At 38.3% G+C, this 21632-nt stretch overlaps 3 protein-coding genes across 3 annotated transcripts; all 3 read right to left on the bottom strand.

Moving 5' to 3' along the window:
- Window positions 1-15: 15 nt before the first annotated feature.
- On the bottom strand, window positions 16-11459 carry LOC116197885 (UDP-glucose:glycoprotein glucosyltransferase). Its single transcript, XM_031528151.1, has 37 exons — window positions 11125-11459; window positions 10265-10714; window positions 9985-10138; window positions 9367-9538; window positions 8929-9002; window positions 8737-8833; window positions 8546-8658; window positions 8342-8457; window positions 8089-8146; window positions 7831-7983; window positions 7602-7700; window positions 7359-7514; window positions 7198-7266; window positions 7039-7121; window positions 6763-6925; window positions 6413-6547; window positions 6196-6301; window positions 5994-6088; window positions 5695-5807; window positions 5344-5560; window positions 4954-5022; window positions 4516-4661; window positions 4332-4433; window positions 3850-3997; window positions 3702-3758; window positions 3493-3623; window positions 3266-3354; window positions 2675-3012; window positions 2490-2585; window positions 2152-2216; window positions 1838-1940; window positions 1566-1724; window positions 1300-1440; window positions 1151-1194; window positions 954-1068; window positions 664-816; window positions 16-547 (listed from the first exon to the last, which is right to left on the bottom strand). Exons 1-37 carry the CDS (start codon window positions 11289-11291, stop codon window positions 362-364), a joined length of 4932 nt encoding a protein of 1643 aa, XP_031384011.1. The 5' UTR covers window positions 11292-11459; the 3' UTR covers window positions 16-361.
- Window positions 11460-13824: 2365 nt separating this feature from the next.
- Window positions 13825-17016, bottom strand: LOC116197887 (probable receptor-like protein kinase At1g11050). Its single transcript, XM_031528154.1, has 2 exons — window positions 14754-17016; window positions 13825-14214 (listed from the first exon to the last, which is right to left on the bottom strand). Exons 1-2 carry the CDS (start codon window positions 16745-16747, stop codon window positions 14178-14180), a joined length of 2031 nt encoding a protein of 676 aa, XP_031384014.1. The 5' UTR covers window positions 16748-17016; the 3' UTR covers window positions 13825-14177.
- Window positions 17017-17477: 461 nt separating this feature from the next.
- LOC116194941 (TMV resistance protein N-like) lies at window positions 17478-21071 on the bottom strand. Its single transcript, XM_031523871.1, has 2 exons — window positions 20521-21071; window positions 17478-18968 (listed from the first exon to the last, which is right to left on the bottom strand). The coding sequence occupies exons 1-2, from the start codon at window positions 21003-21005 to the stop codon at window positions 17669-17671; spliced, it is 1785 nt and encodes a 594-aa protein (XP_031379731.1). The 5' UTR covers window positions 21006-21071; the 3' UTR covers window positions 17478-17668.
- Window positions 21072-21632: the final 561 nt, after the last annotated feature.

Here is a 21632-nt window from a genome sequence, read left to right as displayed (position 1 = left end):
GTTTGGACTGACACCTCCAAAAGACAGGTATTTTAAAACAGCTGCAAACAAAGTAAGGCATGAGATCACAATGCTATGTTTCATTTCTGGAATCTAATCTCATCTCTCGGCAAGCATTTGTTGCGATCGCCGACCTATTGATGGCGTGTCTACCAAAATTGGCAATATGAATAACAATAATACTAGCAATAGTCTGACCGTATGATAATCAAGTTCTATAGACCTGCAGCCACAAAAATGTTCTTCCTCACATTTGTCAGTGTGCTTCATGCTGCCTCTCCTCGTCATATCTGTCATAAACGACCTCCGGGCTCTCCGAGATGCAAGAATAGTGCGACCCTGCAATGGTGCCTGGTTGTATTTACAGCTCTGACTTAGATTCGAGGTCATCTTCTAATGAACTGTCCACTTTCGCTTCCTCTGGCTTTGATTGGGCAGGGGATTGTACTGGCACTTGAAGATCAGGTTCATCTCCGAGGATTTTTGCAGTGAACCTCCGCGCCTCTGAGTCGAGATCTGTCCACTCAGGCACTATTCTCCTTGCACCCTATAGAGAATGCAAGTATAATAGCGGTCGAACCATTGATGGTAAAGAACATAGATCGATAACATGGGATGCGGAGATTATTTTGGTGGACAGCCTAGGATGATAATCTAACATACCTGAAGCTTTGGTTCCTTGGTCATGGGATTGTTGCAGAGATCAATTGTCTTTGCCTTGGATTTAGTGGCAGTGCCACACCATGACTCGCACCACAGCCATTCTCGGGGTAGGGAGAAGATGGGCACCGTGTGCTGAGCATAATTTGGAAGATCCTGAAATATATATTGACAACAGACTTCAGATATGAATATTTTCTCCAAGGAGGCCTCGAAATACGCTTACTCGAAGCAAACTTTGAACTATAGATAGGATAGAAGGAATTGCAAACAAATAACACTGCAATACTCACCTGATCAAGATTAGATAGACTGTTTGGATCCTTGCTTAGAGATTCGTAGAACACTCTGAGATTATCTCCAGCTGCTGTCTCCCGGAATTTCACTAGATCTACGACATAGAGAGCGCTGCATAAAATAAATCAAACGTTAGATCTTGTTGAAGAACACCAGCAAAATAGGAATAGCTACTACCGATAAGAATGGTTACCTAATATGGTACGGTTTTCCTCTCAAGTGTTCCTTCCAGAAACCCTGTAATTTGCAGAAAAAAGAGAGCGCTTGATCTAGTAATGAAAGCAATGATCTGCGAATTATATCAACCATTCAAGGAAACAAGAGCAGTGAAAATATATTCACCTGTCTCCAGAAGCGATAACCATCCATTTCCTTGTTATTGTCGCAGAATGGAGTATATGCGAGTGGTCTTCCTTTTAAGTCCATATCATAAAGTTCGCCCATATCTGCCCTCACTACTTGGTCTGCATCGACAAATATAACCTGCACGTACACATTGGAAGGATTTAACTTTTTACTTCTCATATATGTGTCCACCGTATAAGTTGAATAATGCATGGATCAGCAACAATAAGTGGGGTCGTCTAGGGAATTCAGTAAGAGAGTACCTTCTCCAGGGAAAGAGGAAATATGACATCAAGGAACAAGATTTTGTATGCCCAAATAATCCTTTGCTTTTCCTTCTGTTTGTGTAACCATGTAGGCCATTTGTAGGTAACCAGTTCATAGTCGAATCCATATTCTTGTGCCATGTGTGGGATCACATCCTGCAGATAATGAAATCAAGCATAGTGCCCAGGTTAATTAATCTATCAAATTGTTTTGTACAACACTGAAAAGACTCGAAAATGTAAATTTGGGAGAGGTTTAGATTAGTAACCTTAAACTGAGGGGACAGATAATTCTTGATGAACCAGAATTTTACTGGACGCCTGGTGTTCTTCAGGACACTTAGTATCATGATCTTCAGAAACCGCTCGTAACTGCAAAAAGATGCAATCAAGAAAGGTCAGAAGAGTCGGACATGTTTAGCTAGCAAATTTAGTAGCTAAAATGCTCAATTTCATATACCAAGCTTCATGAGCAGATGAAATGCATGGTAGGTAATTGCTAAAACCTGCTTAAGTTGTACTAGGACAAAGCAAAATGTTCAAAAAAGAGAGAAACCGTTAAGAAGAGGAAGAAGATGCTTACAGGTGCCCAGAAGCAATTGAAAATATGTTGACTGGCTTTCCTTGTCTACCTCCCTTCCCACGCACCTAGGCAGGAAAAAATTCTCAGCTCTGTTATTATCTTCTATACACCCAATAAGAACAAGCTTTCTGTATTAATACACTTACATCGATTAAAAAAAAATTGAAGAGCTGTGCTTTAACTCGTGTTATATTTCATAAAATGCTCCAAATTTGACAAATCATCCTATTTTATGAAAAATGGGGGCCAGGTTATTCTTGTCAATATGAAAAGCTAGAGAAAAAAAAAGAAACAGACAAAACATAAATCTATCTTATACGTGATGTAAGGGCACTCACCACCGATGTGTCCCGACTCTTTTTAGCCTGTTCATTGCCACCCACTAAACCAGAAGCCCATTTTAATATATTAGAGTTCCAGCTATTTCGGCCGCCCTGAAAAAATAAGCAACATCATCACTGAAAGGCTGACGCATGACTCCTGAGCTAAACCATAGATAAAATATCCACAGTGAAGCACTGACTTTTGCGTCTTCTGATTGGTTCTCATCATCAGTTGAAACCAACAACTTTTCATGTTCCTTCCCTTCCTTCTTCATTACTTCGAGATGGACCACCTTTCCCCGCATATCATCAATCGTAATTCGTTTTAATGAATTTCCATCCTCTTCATCCTTTAGGGTATATAGCTCGGAACTTCTACCAGGAGCAAGCTGCAAGTACCAAACCCCAGGAGACACTTTCATCTGCCAGTAACCCAGATTGGCCATCACAAGGGTGTCTACCAAGTGAGGCTTGCTCTTAGTTCCAAGAATCAACTGGAGGCCTCGAGGAGGTTCGTGATCTTTCTCAGAACAGTGACCTGAGTAAAGGCAGTACATCAGTATGCATGACAAGATGATTAAGGCTTAGTTTTAGAATGTTAAAAAAATGCTGAAAGAGAATTATTCCTAAAGGCATACTCATTGCTCACAAAGTAATCGTATGGAAGCATGTATTAGCATCAATTATGATCCTAATGATATAAACTTTCGAAGTCTCCAACACGTCTGCAATGAAGACTAATGTAAGCAAGCATTATTCAGATCAGGACAAGAGAGACTTCCGGGTCTCACCAGTAAGGACAAGAGCCTCAAGCTCAAATACAGCTTGCAGAGTCCGTGTATCTCCAAGATTCTCCAGCAAAATATTATCCAGGTCATGACTGAAATCATTTAAAATCCAAAAAAGAAGGGGGGAAAAAAGAAAAAGGCAAAAGATAATTACTATTAGTGCAATCAGATGATAAACAATATTAACTGCCATAAACTAATATCTGTTTGTGAGAATAATAGAATCATACATTGCGATGACAGGCTCAACAAGCCATGGTTCAGGAACATCTAGATTCATTGTGAGGGTTTTGGACAGTGGCATGTTTGCAAAGAAAGCTTTAGGTCCATTTATTGAGCTGTCAGTAGAGCTATAATCATCCTGTAAAATGCGAACACGGCTAAGCATGGCAGTCATTGGATCAAATCCAGGATTTCATACAGGGAGATGTGACGATACCATTGTTGGAAGCACATATCTGTAGTAATTCTTAAGGGGAAGATCAACAAGGGAACTCTGCAGGAATAATAAATCATCAGTTTCCAAAAACCTAGAAAACTACAACGGAAAGAGAATAAAGCACTGAAATTAGTGTAAGAAAACTGACCATGGGGTTCAGTACAATTCTCATACTTGGTTGAGAATACTTCCATACAACTCGAAGAAGTGAAGCTAGCTTCTGTCCCATCGGACTTAAAGGATCAATGACTGCATCTATGTGAATACTAGCATTTTCATTCCCCAAAATAACAGCACTGCAAATGACAAATATGACAAAACTTGATCAGGCAGAATGCTCATATAAAAAGCAAAAAAATAAAATAAAGAACAATCAAAGTTCTTTATGATAAAATTAAAGTAGGTAAAAATCCGCCACTATGAAATAAAAGGAGCCAAAAATCAGTTACTTGTAAATCCTAATAAACCAACGTCCTAAACACACCGTGATCAAACCCATTATTCAGTCAAATATCTGCTGCAAGGATCTCATCATACTAAAAAACCTTGGCATCAATGGAAAATTCATGCTAACATAGGAAGTAGATGGAAAAAGAAGTTGGTTACCATGCGATGAGAAATATCGGTTACCTGTAATCTGCATGTAAAATCTCGAACCGCGCACTTTCAGAACTACGTTCCCTCGTGGCCATTGCAGACGATACATACATCACAACATCACTTAGGAATTTGCTGGAGCAGAAGCAGTAAATTCAGCATGTCAAGTATACATATAAATAGATAAAAAAATCAACCCTTAACTTGCCAAGTGTACCTTGTCAACAAATCAGGATCCACATCTTTCCAATTCACCTCCTCAATAATTTCAAGAACATACTTTGTCCTCTGCTTAAACTCCATGGATTCAAGGAGTCTCAGATCATCACTCAGGAAAGAGTTTGCATCAACAGGGAACATTACCTACCATATAAACAAATCTATCAAGTAAGCATTCTACTTAGAGGTTATCGCATAAAGGAGCCACAGAAATGCATAGATGAACAGTAATTATATAATTAATAATGCAATTGTTAATAATAGCAATGGTACTAATAAATTAGTGGAATAGCATTAAGACATACTTTTAAATTGGCAATATAGTACTGTCAGACATTTGGTTTCATAAGGGCTGGGTTCAAATAATTGATATTCTTCTTTTTAGTTTTCTTTTCTCTATAGGAGGACTCAAACAAAAAATTGATACATGACTTACCCTTCCATTGGTGATAACTGAATTAACAGCTGAACCAGCCCCAGTAAGCCTATAAAGAAACTCTGCAACCTGAGTGCATTTAAGTGAAGAAAATGTCAGCAGGACCGTCATGCAAATGCAGATGTCCATAACATCAAAAGAGTAATCATTCATTGTACTTTCAAATAGAATGAAAAGACAACACACTTATTGGTTTCCGTCGGAAAATTGAGAGAATTTAATCTTGCTTAGTAATATCTTCTCTTTCATTTCAAACACTAAAGTTGATAAGCAAACAAGAAAACAAAACCTATAAGATATGGCCAACGTGATGAGTAAATTGATCTCAGCATAATATTTTCAATTGATTGACCAAAATTTTAATTATTAAAGGTTGACAAAAGTTGTTACCTTATTCAGACGTTCTCTCATCTTGTCAATATCATATTCACCGAGCATGGATTTAAAGGCATCAGTTGATAATCCATTTTCATGAGCAAGCTCATAGATTGTACTCTGCAATTTTTCTCTGTGACCATCTTGAACTGCCGCTGAAGGGTCAAGAACATATTCATGCTCATAATACGAACAAAGCTGGTCCAGAAAGTTCAAAACCTCTTTCTTGTAGCTGTATAACACAACAAAAGAAAGCACTTGGCATAAACTTCGCTAAAACCGCATATACCTTGGTTAATAAGGAATTGCCCTAACTTTTTATTCTTATGCTTGAGGAAAATGCTTAAAAGGTTTTGGTGTACTAACCCATATGAGGATACAGTAAATTCAAAGACTTTCACGAAGAGCAGACTAGATAAATCTGCATCCTGTTTAGCATTAAAGAGCACTCCCAATCGAGCAATTTTAGTCCCTGCCATCTGCTCAAAAACAAGTAGCAAAGGAACGTGATCATGGTTATAATGTAGAGCATATGGTTATTACGGAGATGAATGTGTGATTTAAAAATTATAGAAATGTAAATTACACTTAGCTATTGTGATCACTTTCTTAATGCAATATGTAAAAGTAACAACCATCACAATCCCAGTGAGAAATAAACTAACCAGGTATCTTATTCCTTCGCGAAGCAATTTTATCCCTTCATTGGATGTCACATCAACAGCAAGAAGATGAGTCACAGGCTTCAAATCATCCATAGCTGAAAAAGGCATATTGGAAATTCAGTCTTAGGATGGAAGTAAAATGACAGACTTTATAAAAGAAACAAACTCATGACAATAATGACGAGTAACAAAAGCTGCTTACTTTCAGGAGAATGCAAGTAGTCAATATGATTTAGCACGGATTCCCCTCCAAGTATTAGAGAAGCGAGAGAAACAAACTTCGGTCTAGTCTTGCTGTCTCCAATAATCTATATTTATTCATCGTTATCCACACAGAAGAATGAGATGTGTACTATGGTAATAAGGTGGTTACCTACTGAGGATAAAAATTAATATTAGAAAGTGGCGTAACTTTTTACCTGTGGGTTATAGCGACTGATGCCACTTTCAGACAAGAATTTGTCCAGGACATCGGTGTGAGAATTTATATGCCCATAATAAACTTGCTCCTGTATTCTTGGGAGCTCATCATTCATTGCATTCACAAGGGCCTCCTGAATAGAGTAAACGGTTGAAAGAATTGAGGAAGAGGAGAGGAAAAGGTGTTAAGATATAAAACTAAAGAAGATGACATGATAATATACTGTACTGGAATTTCAAATTTATCCACACATGATCAATAAAAATTTGAACGGGTATTATTTCATATATAGAGACCAGAGGCGCTTGAATAAGGGAGTGCCAAGACTAAGAGATACCCAAAGTTTACCTCATTGGCATCTAGGACAAGACCATTCATCAGAAGACTGCACTGCCGCTTGGCCAGACCCAACTTTAAAACGGACAAGGAGCTCTCTTGAGATGTTTCTTTAAAGCTCTGATCCTTTTCGAGCTTTAACAACATATCTTGTGGTGGAGTTTTAGCCTTTGGTCTATGGAAAATGGTGAACAAGTCGTTACTCCAACTTTTCTTGCACATGTCAAACCTTTAAACAGACTAGTGTATATATATGACAAAAGGACATCAAATTTTTGTCAAGCTTACAGCACTGTTTCTACAAATGCTCCTTCAACGTGGTGCATTTCAATAGCATCATCAGATTCTGATTCCATTCGCAGTCTATTTACCTGCCATGCAGCAATAAGGAATTTTACAGGAATTGCTCAACTTACTTCAAATATATGATTAATGTGTCAAACTTACATTACTCAGGAACTGGAAAGCTGAATGAGTTCCATGGTTTTCCTTGATATAAATGAAAAGACGTATCATCTGTCAAAGAAAACAAACCAGTCTTAATTCAAAATAAGATGAATTACATCAACAACAAACATACTAATACCACAAAAAAGATTAAAGAATACCAGACTGGAAAGATCCTCCTCATTTTGACTATTGGCCACAGCCCCATGTAGTTCGGCACCACTTTCAATCTTCTTTATGAAGTTAGAAGAATAAAGTATCACCCCAAATCTCATAGGAAAGCTATTCTCATACAGGTTAGTGATCATGTCAATTGCCTGCAAATTTCCCATTATCACATGAATAAACATGGAAATTTTATTAATTTAAGCTACAATTTCAGCATGAACACATGAGAAAGTTACCTCAAGACCACAGACAGAGTTTGGATCAAGTACAAAAACAGCATGAAAAAGATTCTTGCGAATGTAACGTAGTTGTCCTGGGAAGACGGGCATCAAAATCTACAGCTAAAAAGAAGCATTATTAGAACCATAATTTTATAAAGCAAATAAGCGGACCCCGACATTTCAACCAAAAACATGCAAATACCAGTCAAGTCATTGTCTGATAATTAGAAGCATGGTTTACTACCTCATTTATGTTGCTGCGCCACCGCTTGTACATGGAATCCTCCTCCAGGTTGTTGAGATAGTGGACATGACTAAAACGGAAGTCAACTCTAAACATGCTGGACTCACTGGGAGGCATGGATGTTAAGAGTTTCCTTATAATGCTCTCCGGAATCTGAAAGGAATTATGAATATAAATTGTTCCTATTAAGATCAAGAACAACCTCACAAAAGTAACTTAAAAAAAAAAAAAGATAGGGAGAAATATTAGGACCATTACCTTCGTTTTTGCAAACTGATCGGCCAAAGATAAGTCTTGATGAACCAAGTCTAACAACCTGTCAAAGGACCACAAACACAGATATCAGCATGAAACAGAATACTAGCAGTTAACATGCAGCTATAAAAAGGAAATATATAGTTAGTAATAAATGGTAACAACAGAGAGAATCAAAAACCTAATTTTAAATCCTCAGAAAAAAATCGAATTACCCAAAGGACAGACAAAAATAAAAAAGATACAAAAGCATTACAGAAAAAGGTCAATATCTTCAATATTGAGCAAAGCACCATTCAGTGCCATCAAAGATTTCCCAGGGGGAATCATTCGCTGGTTCGCAAGGATCTCTTCTTTCACTGATTCGTTGAGCTGCACTCGCCATAAAGAACTCTTAGATTGGAAATTGTTCCAACTCATAAAACCACCAAGTTATGTGAAACCACAATCGACAATTTACCTTCATACGAGATAAAGAAGACACTATACTGGGAAAGTTTTGGTTGATTTCCTGCATCGACTGCAAAGGATCTGAAGCACGAACTATTCTCTGTGCAGTCTGGTGTCCCAAATCTGTAAAAGAGCATGTGTTACACAGATTGTGCAAGAACAAACATTACATCTGTAACAGAAAATTCAGTCTATGTATACCCTTCAATTCCCAAACATCAAGTGTATCAGAAATCGATGATGATAACAAGTAATCCCTGAATGTCATGATTTCAGATGTCAGCTCAGGCTTGCGCTCCTGAAAGGAACAAAAGGCAACGAATTCCGCATACATTGGTCAGTGAAGATATATCAAATGAGAGACAAACAAAAGCATATTAACCGAGAACACACCAGAATCTTCGAAAATATAAAGCCTCTGACTTCTTGGCTAAGATCTTCTGTTCGAGGATCTTCTAATGTGATCCCTGAAAGTTCAACTTCAATCTAGTCAGGAAAAAAAAAAAAATTTCCGCATCAACAGAAGTATCGACCAATGAAAATTTTCCAAGTTGGCCTTGCCCTGAGAAACTCGTCAAAACACAAAAAACTTGAAGAATATATATATATATATATAACCAAAGATAACCTCATTGTCAAATTCATAAATAAGAAAAACAATAAAACTAAGAAGATAGCACGATGATACCAGTCAAAACACAAAAAAATGAAGAAAAGGCATATATATAACCAAAGATAACCTCATTGTCAAATTCATAATCAAGAAAAACAATAAAACTAAGAAGATAGCACAATGATGACAAATGAGAGGCAACAGTTTGATACTCTAACCTTTCTTCACAGTGGTGTCATCCATAGCCTTGTATTCCATATTCTTCAACGCAAGCTCCACACCATAACCACCTAAGTTTACAGGATCTCCCGCGCCAATAGCACCGCATACGCCAGCTTTTGTTTCACACCCAGTTGGTAATACAGGTCTGACAACATACCTAACCTTACCCTGGACTTGATAAGACAGCTCATGAGCAAAATGGATTTAGTAAAATATTTTGGCAATAACTTAACAACAGGAAAATTGAAAAAAAAAAAAACAAAAACAAAAACTATCTCCAATTGAACATATTATAGGAAAACATCAAGACGTTGTACTACAGTTTACATGTGTACATTATTGGGAGGAAAGTCTTAACATCATGTCAGGGTTACATTTCAACCTGACTCGAATGATGGTTATGGTATCATTAGCTTATCTTTCATGCTAGAAAAGTCTGAAATGTTTGAGCTATCAAAACTATCCTAGTGCCATAGACATGATTTTTATCAAATAAGTGTTATTGTAGGCTGCAGAGAATCTGTTCTCATTTCAAGATAATAAAATTCCAACTAACTTGAGGTAAGAAAGCGATGATGCTATACATATGATACTAGGACAGAGAGGATGCAAACCTTTTTGGCAGCCTCAGCTAGGGTGAGATGGAACTCCTTGAAGCAGCTAGTTCCAAGAGCCCCATACAAGATCGCTACTGGACTTGCAATATTTGCATCAAAATAGAGATGGTCAAAGTCAAAGAGTTCGGGCTGCCCAGCCACATCTCCATCACTGTACCAGGAGAAATCATACGAAGTTACTTAGAAAGCGTAACTTGGAACAGCAAAACATCATCAGCTGAAAAAACCATCTCATAACAAAATAGCATCCTACTAAGAATATAAGCACAGCACTCACTGCTTAGAATGGCCATGAAGCCACGATTTTAGATCTGCAACATCAAAGAAGAGGGATGCTCCAGTGTCCACCCAGCAACACTTTCCACGAGGACTTTCTGGGTTCTTACCAACAAGCAGAGAATCTACTTTTCTGCTCTCCGTATTATCAAATTTCCCAGTAACTCCTGGACCATAGTCACCAGAGCTAATTTCTTCAGCATCCGGATATGATGAGAGAGAATCCTCCGCTAATTGCCTATAAAGCACTACTCTTGGCGATGCTGATCTCAGGTAAAGAGAGAACTCAAATAGCGGCGCCAACGAATCACTTAGTAGAGAGTTCGCATGACTTAGAATTTTCTTGAGGCAATCCCGAGCTGTATAGGATCCTGTATGGTCTTCCTCGTTTTGAATCCAGACCTCGACGAACTCCCAGAAAAGATCTTTCCATTCTCTAGACAGCAACTCCCTGGTCAAGCAAGAGGCCGTAAATGGAGTAAGATATAAGACATAAGCATATGATAAAGCTAGCATTCACTACGGCAACCGAAAGATACAATTTTAATGCCATGGTTTCAAATTACAAGGTCAGAAAGAAGAAGATTAAAATAGGAAAAAGTCTTCATTTTTCAATGAATCAAGAGCAAATAATATCCAATGACACATTATATTGGTTTTTCAAGCTAATCACCAGTCATACTACATCCATTCATGGATGATCCTGCTAAACCGAGCATGACCAGCTCACGATCAGCTTCTAAAAAAACCCGAATCGAAGTGAAATCCGATGCGAGCACGATGAAAGAGCACATATCGTATGCCTCACTTCATGCGAAGATATGCAACAGTAAGGAGGAGTGAAATGAGACTCGGACTTACCCAGCTTCTAGGAGCAACGGGGTGCCCGACCACTTAGCTCGAACAGCGGCCTGAACGTTCTTCGGCCTCCGGGTCTCCCCATGAACGCCGACCAGCAATCCCAGACAGACCAGGACGATCACGAGACAGAACCCAGATCTAAGTGGGGTCTTCATCTGCAAAACCATGCGCCAATTTCCTCTTTTGGGGTATCCTCAATCACTTGGAATCCGACATTGATCGACCGATCCGGTGCTGAGTCTCTGCTCCTCCCCGGTCCGTGTCCGTGTTGGTGTTCCCGAGCTACGGAGAGGTTTAAGGAAGCAAAGTTATGGTTATGGAGACGACGACTCTGCTGGGCAGAGTCAAGGTTGAGAGTAGAGCAGAGACGAGTGTGTTAGGGTTCAGGTCGTTTTCGTGTTCCCTACTGCCAGCGTCCAATGAGGTGATGCCACGTCATTCTCGGTCTGGTTTTTGACCTTCGCATTGTCCCACGTGGCCTGAGATGAGCCCGATCAAAGTTAAATATTCGTAGTAAACCAACAAGAAATTATAATTAAAAATTTTAAAATAAAAATTCCTAAAATAAACAAATAACCGAGACGGACTTATTTTCTGAAAACTTGCATATAAAGAGGTAAAGATAAAACTCACATCACCAATTTTAAAAAAGAAATATGAGAAAAAAAGCAATATTAGAAAAAAATAAAAAATTACGATAAAAACGAGGAAAAAATCAAAGCATAAATTCAATCAAATCACTTACATCTAGATACAGAGATACATTTCGAGAGCTCACATCTAATTATAGACTTATTATTTGGGAGCTCAATAAGTTCATGTGTATGTGTATGATAATTCATATATATAACTATCATACAAAATCTATATAAAATATAATCTGATTTTTTTTCTTTTTGGTTAATAACTTTGATTTGTTGTTTGAAAAGAAAATATAATTTATATATATCTATAAAATATTATCTAATCCATTTTTTAAAAATAAATTTCTATAAAAACGTATAATTTATAAATTTTTTTCTTCCTATATATACTGAAAGTTATCAATGTAGCAATATATTAATACATTTATATTGTGTATAGATATATTTACTAATATATTCTTATTTTCATATTAATATTGATGTGATAAATTATTAATTTTATTTAAAAAATTCAAGATTAGTAAATAATACTACACATATAATAAAATCTTATCATTTATTTCAAATACATTATGCTATATAAATTATAAAAATTAAAGAAATCAAGAAGTCATATTTTCTAATTAATATCTTAAAAAAGATTTTTTTATTCAAAATAACTTCGAAAATATAAATAAATAAATAAAAACCTAGAAAACTCATTTTAGAAAATATATGAGAATATATACTTATTTTGATGTTAATATTGATGTCATGAAATATCAATTTTTATTTTGAGAAATTCAAGATTATTAAATAATATCTATACATATAATAAAATCTTCTCATTTATTTTCAAATACGTCATGTTATAAAAATTTTAAAAAATTAAAGAAATCAAGAAATTGGATTTTACAATGAGATATCTTTTAAAAAATATTTTTTTATTAAAATTAATTTAGAATAAAAAAAGAACTTAGAAAATTTCTTTTAGAAAATATGTTAATATGTACTTATTAAATTCCATATAACAATATCTATACATATAATATTTATGTAATGAAAAATTAGTTTTTATTTTAAAAAATTCAGGATTATTAAATAACATCTATACATATAACAAAATCTTCTCATTTATTTTAAATAAATTATGTTATATATACTAAAAAAATCAAAGAAATCAAATTTTATAATGAGATATCTTTAAAAAATATTTTATATTAGAAATAATTCGGAAAAATAAAAAATAAGAACCCGTAAAATTCCTTTCATAAAATATATACTAATATGTATTTATTAAATTCAATTCAGAAATTGAGTGCTCTGAGGCCATATATCTATATTTTGTATGAATATAAACTATATATACTTATTTTGATGTTAATATTTATGTGATGAAAAATTAATTTTTATTTTAAAAATTCAAGATTATTAAATAATATCTATCTATCTATCTATCTATCTATCTATCTATCTATATTTATAATAAAATATTTTCATTTATTTTAAATACATTATGTTATATACTATAAAAATTAAAGAAATCAAGAAATCGAATTTTATGATGAGATATCTTTAAAATAATTCTATTAAAAATAATTCTGAATAAAAATAAAATCTAGAAAATTCCATTTAGAAAATCCATATCGACTTAATTTGGAGATCGCCATAGTATTCAAAAGATTTTAGGATATTCTTGTTCTTTTTAAATGGAATATTATAACTGAAAATTAATTTCGGAAGATTTTGATTCTTATTTTAAAATAAAAGATAATTTAAAATTTTAAAAACTAAAAAAATCAAGAAAATTCCATTGAGAAATGGAGCGTTCTGAAACTATTTGATTGGATCTATTTTGTATCTTGCTTATGTATGTGCGTGTGTAGTGTTCGGTGTAGGCCCAACGTGTACTCTGTGTAAGACGATCATCGCAGTTTGTTTATTGAATTGCAAATTTGCAGCATCCATATTAAGATTTGTTTTAGCCGATAAGAGATCTCTCTCTAACATCGATAAATTTGAAACTATATACCAAATGAGATTTTCGAATCAATTTCAAATTAATTGACATCGTTGATTGTATCAATTATACAGCGAACCTTTTAAAATTTCAGGTTAAGGTACTAACAGCTTGATATAGCTCGAAGCACCGGAAAACCCGAAAGGAAGACCGAAGTTTACAGATGAATGAATTGGGAATGGGACATGATTTTGACAGAGGAGTGGGCAGATTCTATGCATTAGTACTTTCCCCTTCATCATCAATTCCCAGCAATGCATTATATACACAAGGCAAAAAGATGGGAATTTCAGAAGCATCTACTTCCTGTAGTCTACACTGATCGAAAAGAAAAAAAACATTCCATGGTTTGTCAATTGTCGTCGGTTACGAGTTGGTGAACCGATGGAAGTTTTGAATCTTCCAGGCATTCAAATTCCTTTGAGCTCCTCATGTCTCCAGGTACACCTGCGTCAGGCATAGTTGATCATACTTTTACTTCAGCACAACTCGACTGACCCGTAAGTCGTATCAAGTAAATGATAGCTTGGAGAAGTTCAAGAAAAGTATCACAGTAAAGGAATGCAAAGGCAACTGTGTCGGAATGTTTCACAATTTGAAATCATCGAGCATCAACTTACAAGCCGGTTTATCTCGAGCTACCATTTCACAGGCATCACCGGCAAGCATTAGATGCAACTCTTGATTAAATATTGACATTTATTACTTCCATTTCCATCTTCCATTATCAACTGTCATCGGCTTTCGCCTCTTGAGTGGCTTGATAACATGAGGCATCGTCTCCCCATATCTTCTCAAGTTTCAAGACCCACTGTATGACTATCTGATATTCACAATCGACTACTCTAATCTAAACCCCCTAGAATATCATCTTGATCAAGAATCAGTCGCTTTGATTCGTCTTCATTCGTGGCTAGAAATGTATCTATTACAGATCAACCGTCCATGACTCCATGCTTCTGATTCCCTTCAATGCTAGAACTTACCTTAGCATGTCTCCAGCTTGCAACTGGGGCCCGCTCAACGCTGGTGAAATGCTGAAAGTGCTCCCATCCCCAAAAAAGGAAGGGTGCCCAAGTGGAGTCGGCCTGTCGGGAATTGGAGGAACTTCGATATCTCCCTCCAACATCTTCAGGGCATCCATAATAGTCGGCCTCAGAGCCACCATAACATGGGCGCACAGGATCCCAACGAGAATGAATCTCTCCATTATGCTCTTTGGATTTGAGTTCACGGACTCCCCATCTCTCCAGAGCGAAGGGTCCAAGGCCTGCTCGATCTTTCCCGCCTTTACAAGGGACCATACCCAATCCGTGATCAGGAAGGCCCGAGGTGAGCCTGAAGAGGACAGATCGAGGGCTTTCCTCCCGCACATTATCTCCAGAACAACCACGCCAAAGCTGTACACATCACTCTTCTCTGTAAGCTGTCCATAGAGAGCATACTCGGGGGCCAGGTATCCATGAGTTCCTGCAACCCGAGTGGTCAGATGGGACTGTCCTTCTTGGCTCTGCTTCACAAGCCCGAAATCGGCAACTCTCGCTCTCATGTCCGCATCCAGTAGAATGTTTGTCGCCTTGATGTCCCGGTGGTAAATTGCGGGCTTCACTCCATAGTGCAAATAAGCCAGCCCTTTCGCCACATCCAAGATTACACTCTTCCTCTGGGGCCATGTTAGAGCCTTTCTTTTCACGCTCTGGTCATTGACAGAAGAAGGAAAGAGATGATCATCGAGATTCCCGTTAGGCATGTAATCGTACACGAGATACCGCTGCCCATTTCTCTCGTCATAAACATCTTCATCTCCATCAACTACGCAACAACCCCTGAGAGGGACGAGGTTCCGGTGCTTTAAATTGCTAATGATCTCAACTTCGTTGCAGAACTCTTCATCCCTTTGAAATTCCGACTCTATAATCTTCTTGACGGCAACTTCGGTCCCGTCTTGTAAAGTCCCTTTATAGACCATCCCAAACCCTCCCCGCCCAATGAAATTCTTCTGTGAGAAATTGTTGGTGGCCTTCTCGAGTTCGCGAATCTTGAACCAGATTGACCCTGCGTTAGGCCTCAGCCTCGTCCTGGACCCTGACTCCTCCAAGTCAAACCCGATGCCGCGATTCGATCCCTGACCCTTTCCCTTCATCCTCCTCCTCCACATCCTGTTATACCAGAAGTACAGCCCCAGCAAACAACACATTACTAGCACAGCCACCCCTGCCCCGGTCAACCCAAACACAAGATTCGAGTGCCGATTACTGTCCGAGCTCACGGGGGAGTTGATCGGAAGACTGAATATACAAGTCATGGCACCTTTACTCGCGGGTCCGAATGTATTGACAATCCCAGCAGCATAGAGAATGGCGAAATAGAAGCAGTTATTGGCGTGAGAGTTGTTACCATCAAGCTCTATGAGCCTGGCCTGGACCTTGAACCCAGCGGCGACACAGGAATCGCAGTCCGTAAGGTCGGCAAGGTCATGGCTGCAGGACGAGTCGAGCGGCGTCGAATTGCCAAGCCGGGCTTTCCAGTCCCTGATGGACTCAATCCCTGCGCACCCGCTGCCCGATATCGTGAACCTCTCGGGATCAAAGCAGGACGAGACTAGGCCGCCGGCCAGGGACAGGGTGTCGAGCTTTGACTGGAGATCGTCGAGGCAGGAGACGGAGGTGTTGAGGTCGGGGAGCTGGAAGAGGGAGGTCTCCTTCAGGCGTTGGGAGAAGGCGATCCCGTAGAGGGACAGGAGGGTTTGGCAGCAGAGCGTGTTGTTCTGGCCAGTGGTAGCTGCAGACGAAGAAGAAGAAGAAGATGTCTCGGGGGCTTCACAGCCCGAGCGGTTCCAGGGGACTGTGAGGACATAATTGAGATCGAAGGGGCATGTCGCTGTGGCGGCCGATTTGTTGGTGCCGGCTGCGGCAGCGGATGTTACAGAGAGGTAGAGAAGGGACAAGCTTACTGTGATGAAGAGCAGAAGGATTTTCATGGCGTTTCTTTGGTTCTTCTTCTCCTTCTTTCCCTCCCTGTGGGCGTTCTTGGAATGAGGGTTGTTGGGTTGCTTCCCTCAGCTCGGAAGAGAAGAGAAATGGAGTCTGACTGAACACAGAGACAGAGACAGAGATGGGTTCGAGGATGTTTCTTCCGGAGAGAGAGAGAGGCAGCGGAGAAAATGGTGATGATTGGGGGGAGCTGTTCCTTCCGGCTTCTGGTCAAAGCATACCTCTGTCTTGTCTTCCATGGCTGCTGGCACCGTGCTCGTCGAAAATTACCTTTTCTTTTTATAATTATTTTCGTTTTGTCTTTCTTCAATTTATTTATTTTTAAAAAGGGAACAGGCTTCCTCCATCTAAAGCGACAACGACAGAAACAGATCGTTAGTTCGGAAGGCAACGGTAACGGCAAGCCAACCTAAGAGGTTTGGTCTAGTGATTAAGGTGCACCTAAGTTTGCTTTCGATTTCGAGTTTGAATTCCCTTAGGGCCACCGGAGCGCTTTTGACGTGATACCCTCTCCGTGCGTCGCCGGGGTTCACGGAATTCCGGAAATTAGTCGGGTGAAGCCGGAACACTAGCGCAAAAAAAAAAAAAAAAGGTAATGGCAAGCCCAGGGGTTAACTGAATGTGCCTCCACCACGCGCGTTGCTCACAGCCTAACATGACATGCAGGGCTTCTGAAGTCTCGGTGTAATGCCGAGTTCGATTCGAAGTAGAAATGTATAAGAAGAATTTTCTGTTTACCTTGCGATTTTGGTAATATCACAGTACACGTATTGTAATCATCATTCATCCCAATCCTCGTTTTTTTGAAATATTACCAGCTTTCGAAATGCTTCGGGATATCGAGAATACAAGACGTATCCTAGTATATTGCTGGAAGCTAACAAACATGTTTTGACAAGCTTCTTATCTTAGGAAAAGAAGGAAAATGCCTCATCGATGAATGACTCGATATCCTCTGCAAAGTCATCTATTCCCTCCTCTAATCCCGTTTCGTTTGTAAGTTCAGATATGACATCCTCCTCCCCCTCTACTTCTTCGCCCTCACTGTCTTTGAAAATCTCCTTAAAGAGAGAGCGAGCGGCCGAGTTGATGTCATCTTCAAGCTCATCAGTTGCATCATCCAAGTACCTTAATATGCACATCAACCGGAATTTGATCTGAGACATCGCATGGAGGATTTCCCTTGCCAGTTCCCTAAGTGACTCGCTCACCCAGATTTTATTTCGTTGAATACATATCAAAGATTTACTGGTAAGGTCTTCGATTCCAGTATTGAAAAGCGATTCAGAAATATCCAGAATATCCATGATCTCTTCTTTATCCTTGCCATTCAAGACGTAGGCAATAACAAGTAAAATAGCTCTCTGAAGTTGCTCGAGCCCATCAATGGCGATCTTGAGTATTTTATCCCATCCTTCTCCATTAGACGCTTCCCATAACTCCATGATCACGTCACCCCACTCTTTGGCGCCTTTACCATATAGAGAAGAACCTTTCGTGATAAGTCTCTTGGGAACGCCTTGGACAATTTCAACTATGCATTGTGAGAGCTCCACGAACATCTCTGGAGGGTCGAGCTTCCTGAATGTGTTCCAGCAAAAAAGCAAGGAAGAGTAAAAGTTGTTCAGTCTATCCACCTCGCATGAATGTTCAATGGCAACCCCATGGGCTTGCAGCAAATCCTTGTTTCGGGTGGTAATGATGATCCTGCTTCCCGGACCAAACCATTCATTGCCTCCTGCTAACTGCCTCAGCTGGTCCAAGTCATCGACATCGTCGATAACCAGAAGAACCTTCTTGGACCAAAGCCTTTGCTTGATGACGCTGACCCCTCTGTAGGAATTTCCCAAGCTTATGCTATCAAGCCCTAGAGTCTCGCACAGAAGGGTTTCCTGAACCTTAACCAGTCCATGCCCTTCTGCTCCTGAACATGCCTTCACTTGTGCAAGAAAGCTGCCTCCTTCAAACCTATGGCAATGCAAGTTGAAAATTGCCCTGGCAATAGTTGACTTCCCAATGCCCTCCTCGCCATATATTCCAATCATCCTCACCTCATCATCAACTCCAATCCCCAGAAACGGATTGATCTTCTCAATGTGATATTCGAGTCCAACTGGATAGCGGGCAATGCTCAATGCTCTTGTCCGATTCAATCTCGTCGACACTTCTTCAACAATCTTCTGGATGAGCTGCGCTTCAGGTTCAGTCCTGTTTAAAACAAATTTAAATGATGTTTAGAAAATGTATCACTGGTTTTAAGACTAGCAGAACAACACGCTTCGCTTCCAAATTTCAATGTGTGCTCATTCATTTTCTTTTACATACGATTTTTCATATATAATCTGGTATCCTTAATCCTCACGTTTCCTTCATTTCCCCTCCCTTTCGAACGAACACTACTAAAGTTACCGGAATTACCGAGGGATTGCGTCCCTCAGTAAAATTCCCACAATAATCCCTTGGAAACTTTACAGAGGGACTTTAGAGGGATTTTTCCTTAGATAATTACCGAGAGAAAATCCCTCGGTAATTCTCTCGGTAAAATAAAAAAATTAAGTTTTTTTAAAAATAAATTATCTAGGGATTTTCTCTTGGTAAAATTTTTAAAAAATAATTTACCAAGGAAAAAATCCCTCGGTAAATTAAAAAGTATCAATTTTTTAATAAAAAGCTAAAAAAATCAAATGAGAAAATTGATATTTGTTTTACAATAATAATTGTAGAGATATATATCACATATAAATGGTATTTCTTGAAGAGAATATTATTGTAAGTTAAACATAAAATTAATTTAATTTAAGATTGAAAGTGTTAAATATTTATAGTAAATATGAAATTAATTAATTTGAATATTTAAAATTTTGAGTTTTTGAAAAAATATATATAGATATAAGTATATAAATATAATGTTTATGTTGGGAGTGTGTAAACATTATAACTAAGATTATATTTGCGCTCGGAGCGCGAATCATAAATAGATACATTTTATAGTTACTTACTATTTTAATATTGTACATGAAATAAATAGTATTAGAAATAAAACCTCAAAATAAATAGTAGTGGAGAGCATGTTCGAACTCGTAAGGGAGAGTCTATAAAATTCTCGATTATGTTACATTAAGATCTATTTAGATCGGTCAAATAAACGATACGGTTATTTTCAATTAAATATCACGTGCATTATATAGATAAATAATGTTGAATTTATTATTAGATGCATATATTATCAATGCATATTTGTTAATATTATGAGTTTTTGATTTTTTTTAAAATAAAAATATAGAGATAAGTAATACAAATATAATTATGCGTACAGAAATGACAAAAACAATTCCGATAGCTCAACCATTAAGGAAATGGCATGAGGGGTGGGCGGATGGGGGGTGGGAGATCTATAGGAGAGGAAGAAGGGTAGGTGGGTGGATTTTTTTTTAACAGAAGTATGGAGTTACCGAGGGGGATGAGAGAGAGGTGGGAGGGGATAGGGGAGAGAGAGGAGTAGACGGGTGGAATTTGTTTTTTTAACAAAAATTATGGAGTTACCGAGGGATAAATCCCCCTTAGTAAATCTGTCGGAATTTTTTTTTTTTGGGAAATATCGAGGTATTATCGAGTGATTTCCCTCGGTAAACTTACTGAGGACTGATTTGCTGAGGGATTCGGATCCCTCAGTAATCCCTTGGTAAATCACCCCTCGGTGATCTCAATATTTTTAGTAATGAAACACTGTGCGGCTCAGAAAAATTTGGGGTGGACGTACTCCTTTTTGAAGGGCCAGCCACTCAAATTAGCAGTAGCCATGAGGGCAGTCTTCCATTTCCTGAGCTTACAGTCATACTTTCCACTTAACTTCAGCAGTCGCAGATGCTCCTCTGTTCTTCCACTCTGGTTCCTAATCTCAGAAGGCTGTATCTTATAAAAGACTGGCATGACATGCTGCCCCATCTTGTCCTTGCACTCCATGATCTTCACCAGCTCGTCCAAGCACCACCTTGAAGATGCGTAACTCTCCGAGAAGACCACGATTGAGAATCTGGACTGCTCTATCTTCATCGGAAGTTCTGAGGCGACTTCCTCGCCTTTCTGGAGCTGCATGTCCATGAAAGTGTTGATTCCTACTTTGCTCAATGCCTGGTAGAGGTGGCTCGTGAAGCCTTCCCGCGTGTCCTCCCCTCTGAAGCTAAGGAACACGTCGTAGCACCACCTAGGGGATATGCTCGAAGAAGAAGAAGGAAGCCGAGCCATGTTTTATGTAATAGTATCAAATATATCAAGTTGGTTTGAAACTTTTAATCCGAGTGTTTAGTACAATTGCTTGCATTCTCTTCAATATAACCATGCCTTTTGTAGCTAGGAAATTAGGCGGTTGCAAGGAGAAGGGAACTTCGGGGAAGTGCCTGCCCCCATGGCCATGCGTGATTAACGCGTAAAAGGGAGGCCGAGACTCGAAGTCTTTACCCATTTTTTGCGTCCCAAACGAAAGTCTTTTCCCTAATAGACAGAAGTCAAAATGGAGTTTCTAGATTTTGACTACCTTGCGAAGGACTAATCTCGATAATCTAGATGTTGATTCATATGTTAATATATGAGCTTAAAAGAGATGGTGCGATATTCATATCTTTTTTTCACGTCTGATATTATAATCACCTGAAAACATCTCTTATCTTTAGAAATGATCATTGATCTCATTTGTTTCATTTCATATACAAGTTATACATGCATACGCTTAACCTGTACTTGATCATTCGAATTAAGTGTTGAAATTAAAATTTCAGTACTTAGATGGTGTTTGATAAATTAAGTGCTTAAAAATTAAGCATTTAGTTAGTTAAGAGAAGAAATGTCAAGGAAGAATGGAGAAATGAATAATGA

The sequence above is a fragment of the Punica granatum genome, chromosome 2 (assembly GCF_007655135.1).
Source record: "Punica granatum isolate Tunisia-2019 chromosome 2, ASM765513v2, whole genome shotgun sequence".
In the NCBI taxonomy this organism is placed as follows: Eukaryota; Viridiplantae; Streptophyta; class Magnoliopsida; order Myrtales; family Lythraceae; genus Punica; species Punica granatum.
The sequence above is the reverse complement of the archived record's forward strand: the minus strand, read 5'-3'. Positions and strand labels throughout refer to the sequence as shown.

Coding starts and splice junctions, on each gene's coding strand:
- LOC116197885 (XM_031528151.1), bottom strand. CDS start 11,291: ATGGTTTTGCAGATGAAGACCCCACTTAGATCTGGGTTCTGTCTCGTG. Junction 7,701..7,830: donor GGCGCAGCAACATAAATGAG/GTAGTAAACCAT, acceptor TTTTAGCTGTAG/ATTTTGATGCCCGTCTTCCC. Junction 6,089..6,195: donor CTACTTGCATTCTCCTGAAA/GTAAGCAGCTTT, acceptor TGCCTTTTTCAG/CTATGGATGATTTGAAGCCT.
- LOC116197887 (XM_031528154.1), bottom strand. CDS start 16,747: ATGAAAATCCTTCTGCTCTTCATCACAGTAAGCTTGTCCCTTCTCTAC. Junction 14,215..14,753: donor CAAGCTGGAGACATGCTAAG/GTAAGTTCTAGC, acceptor TGCCTGACGCAG/GTGTACCTGGAGACATGAGG.
- LOC116194941 (XM_031523871.1), bottom strand. CDS start 21,005: ATGGCTCGGCTTCCTTCTTCTTCTTCGAGCATATCCCCTAGGTGGTGC. Junction 18,969..20,520: donor GGCTGGCCCTTCAAAAAGGA/GTACGTCCACCC, acceptor TGTTTTAAACAG/GACTGAACCTGAAGCGCAGC.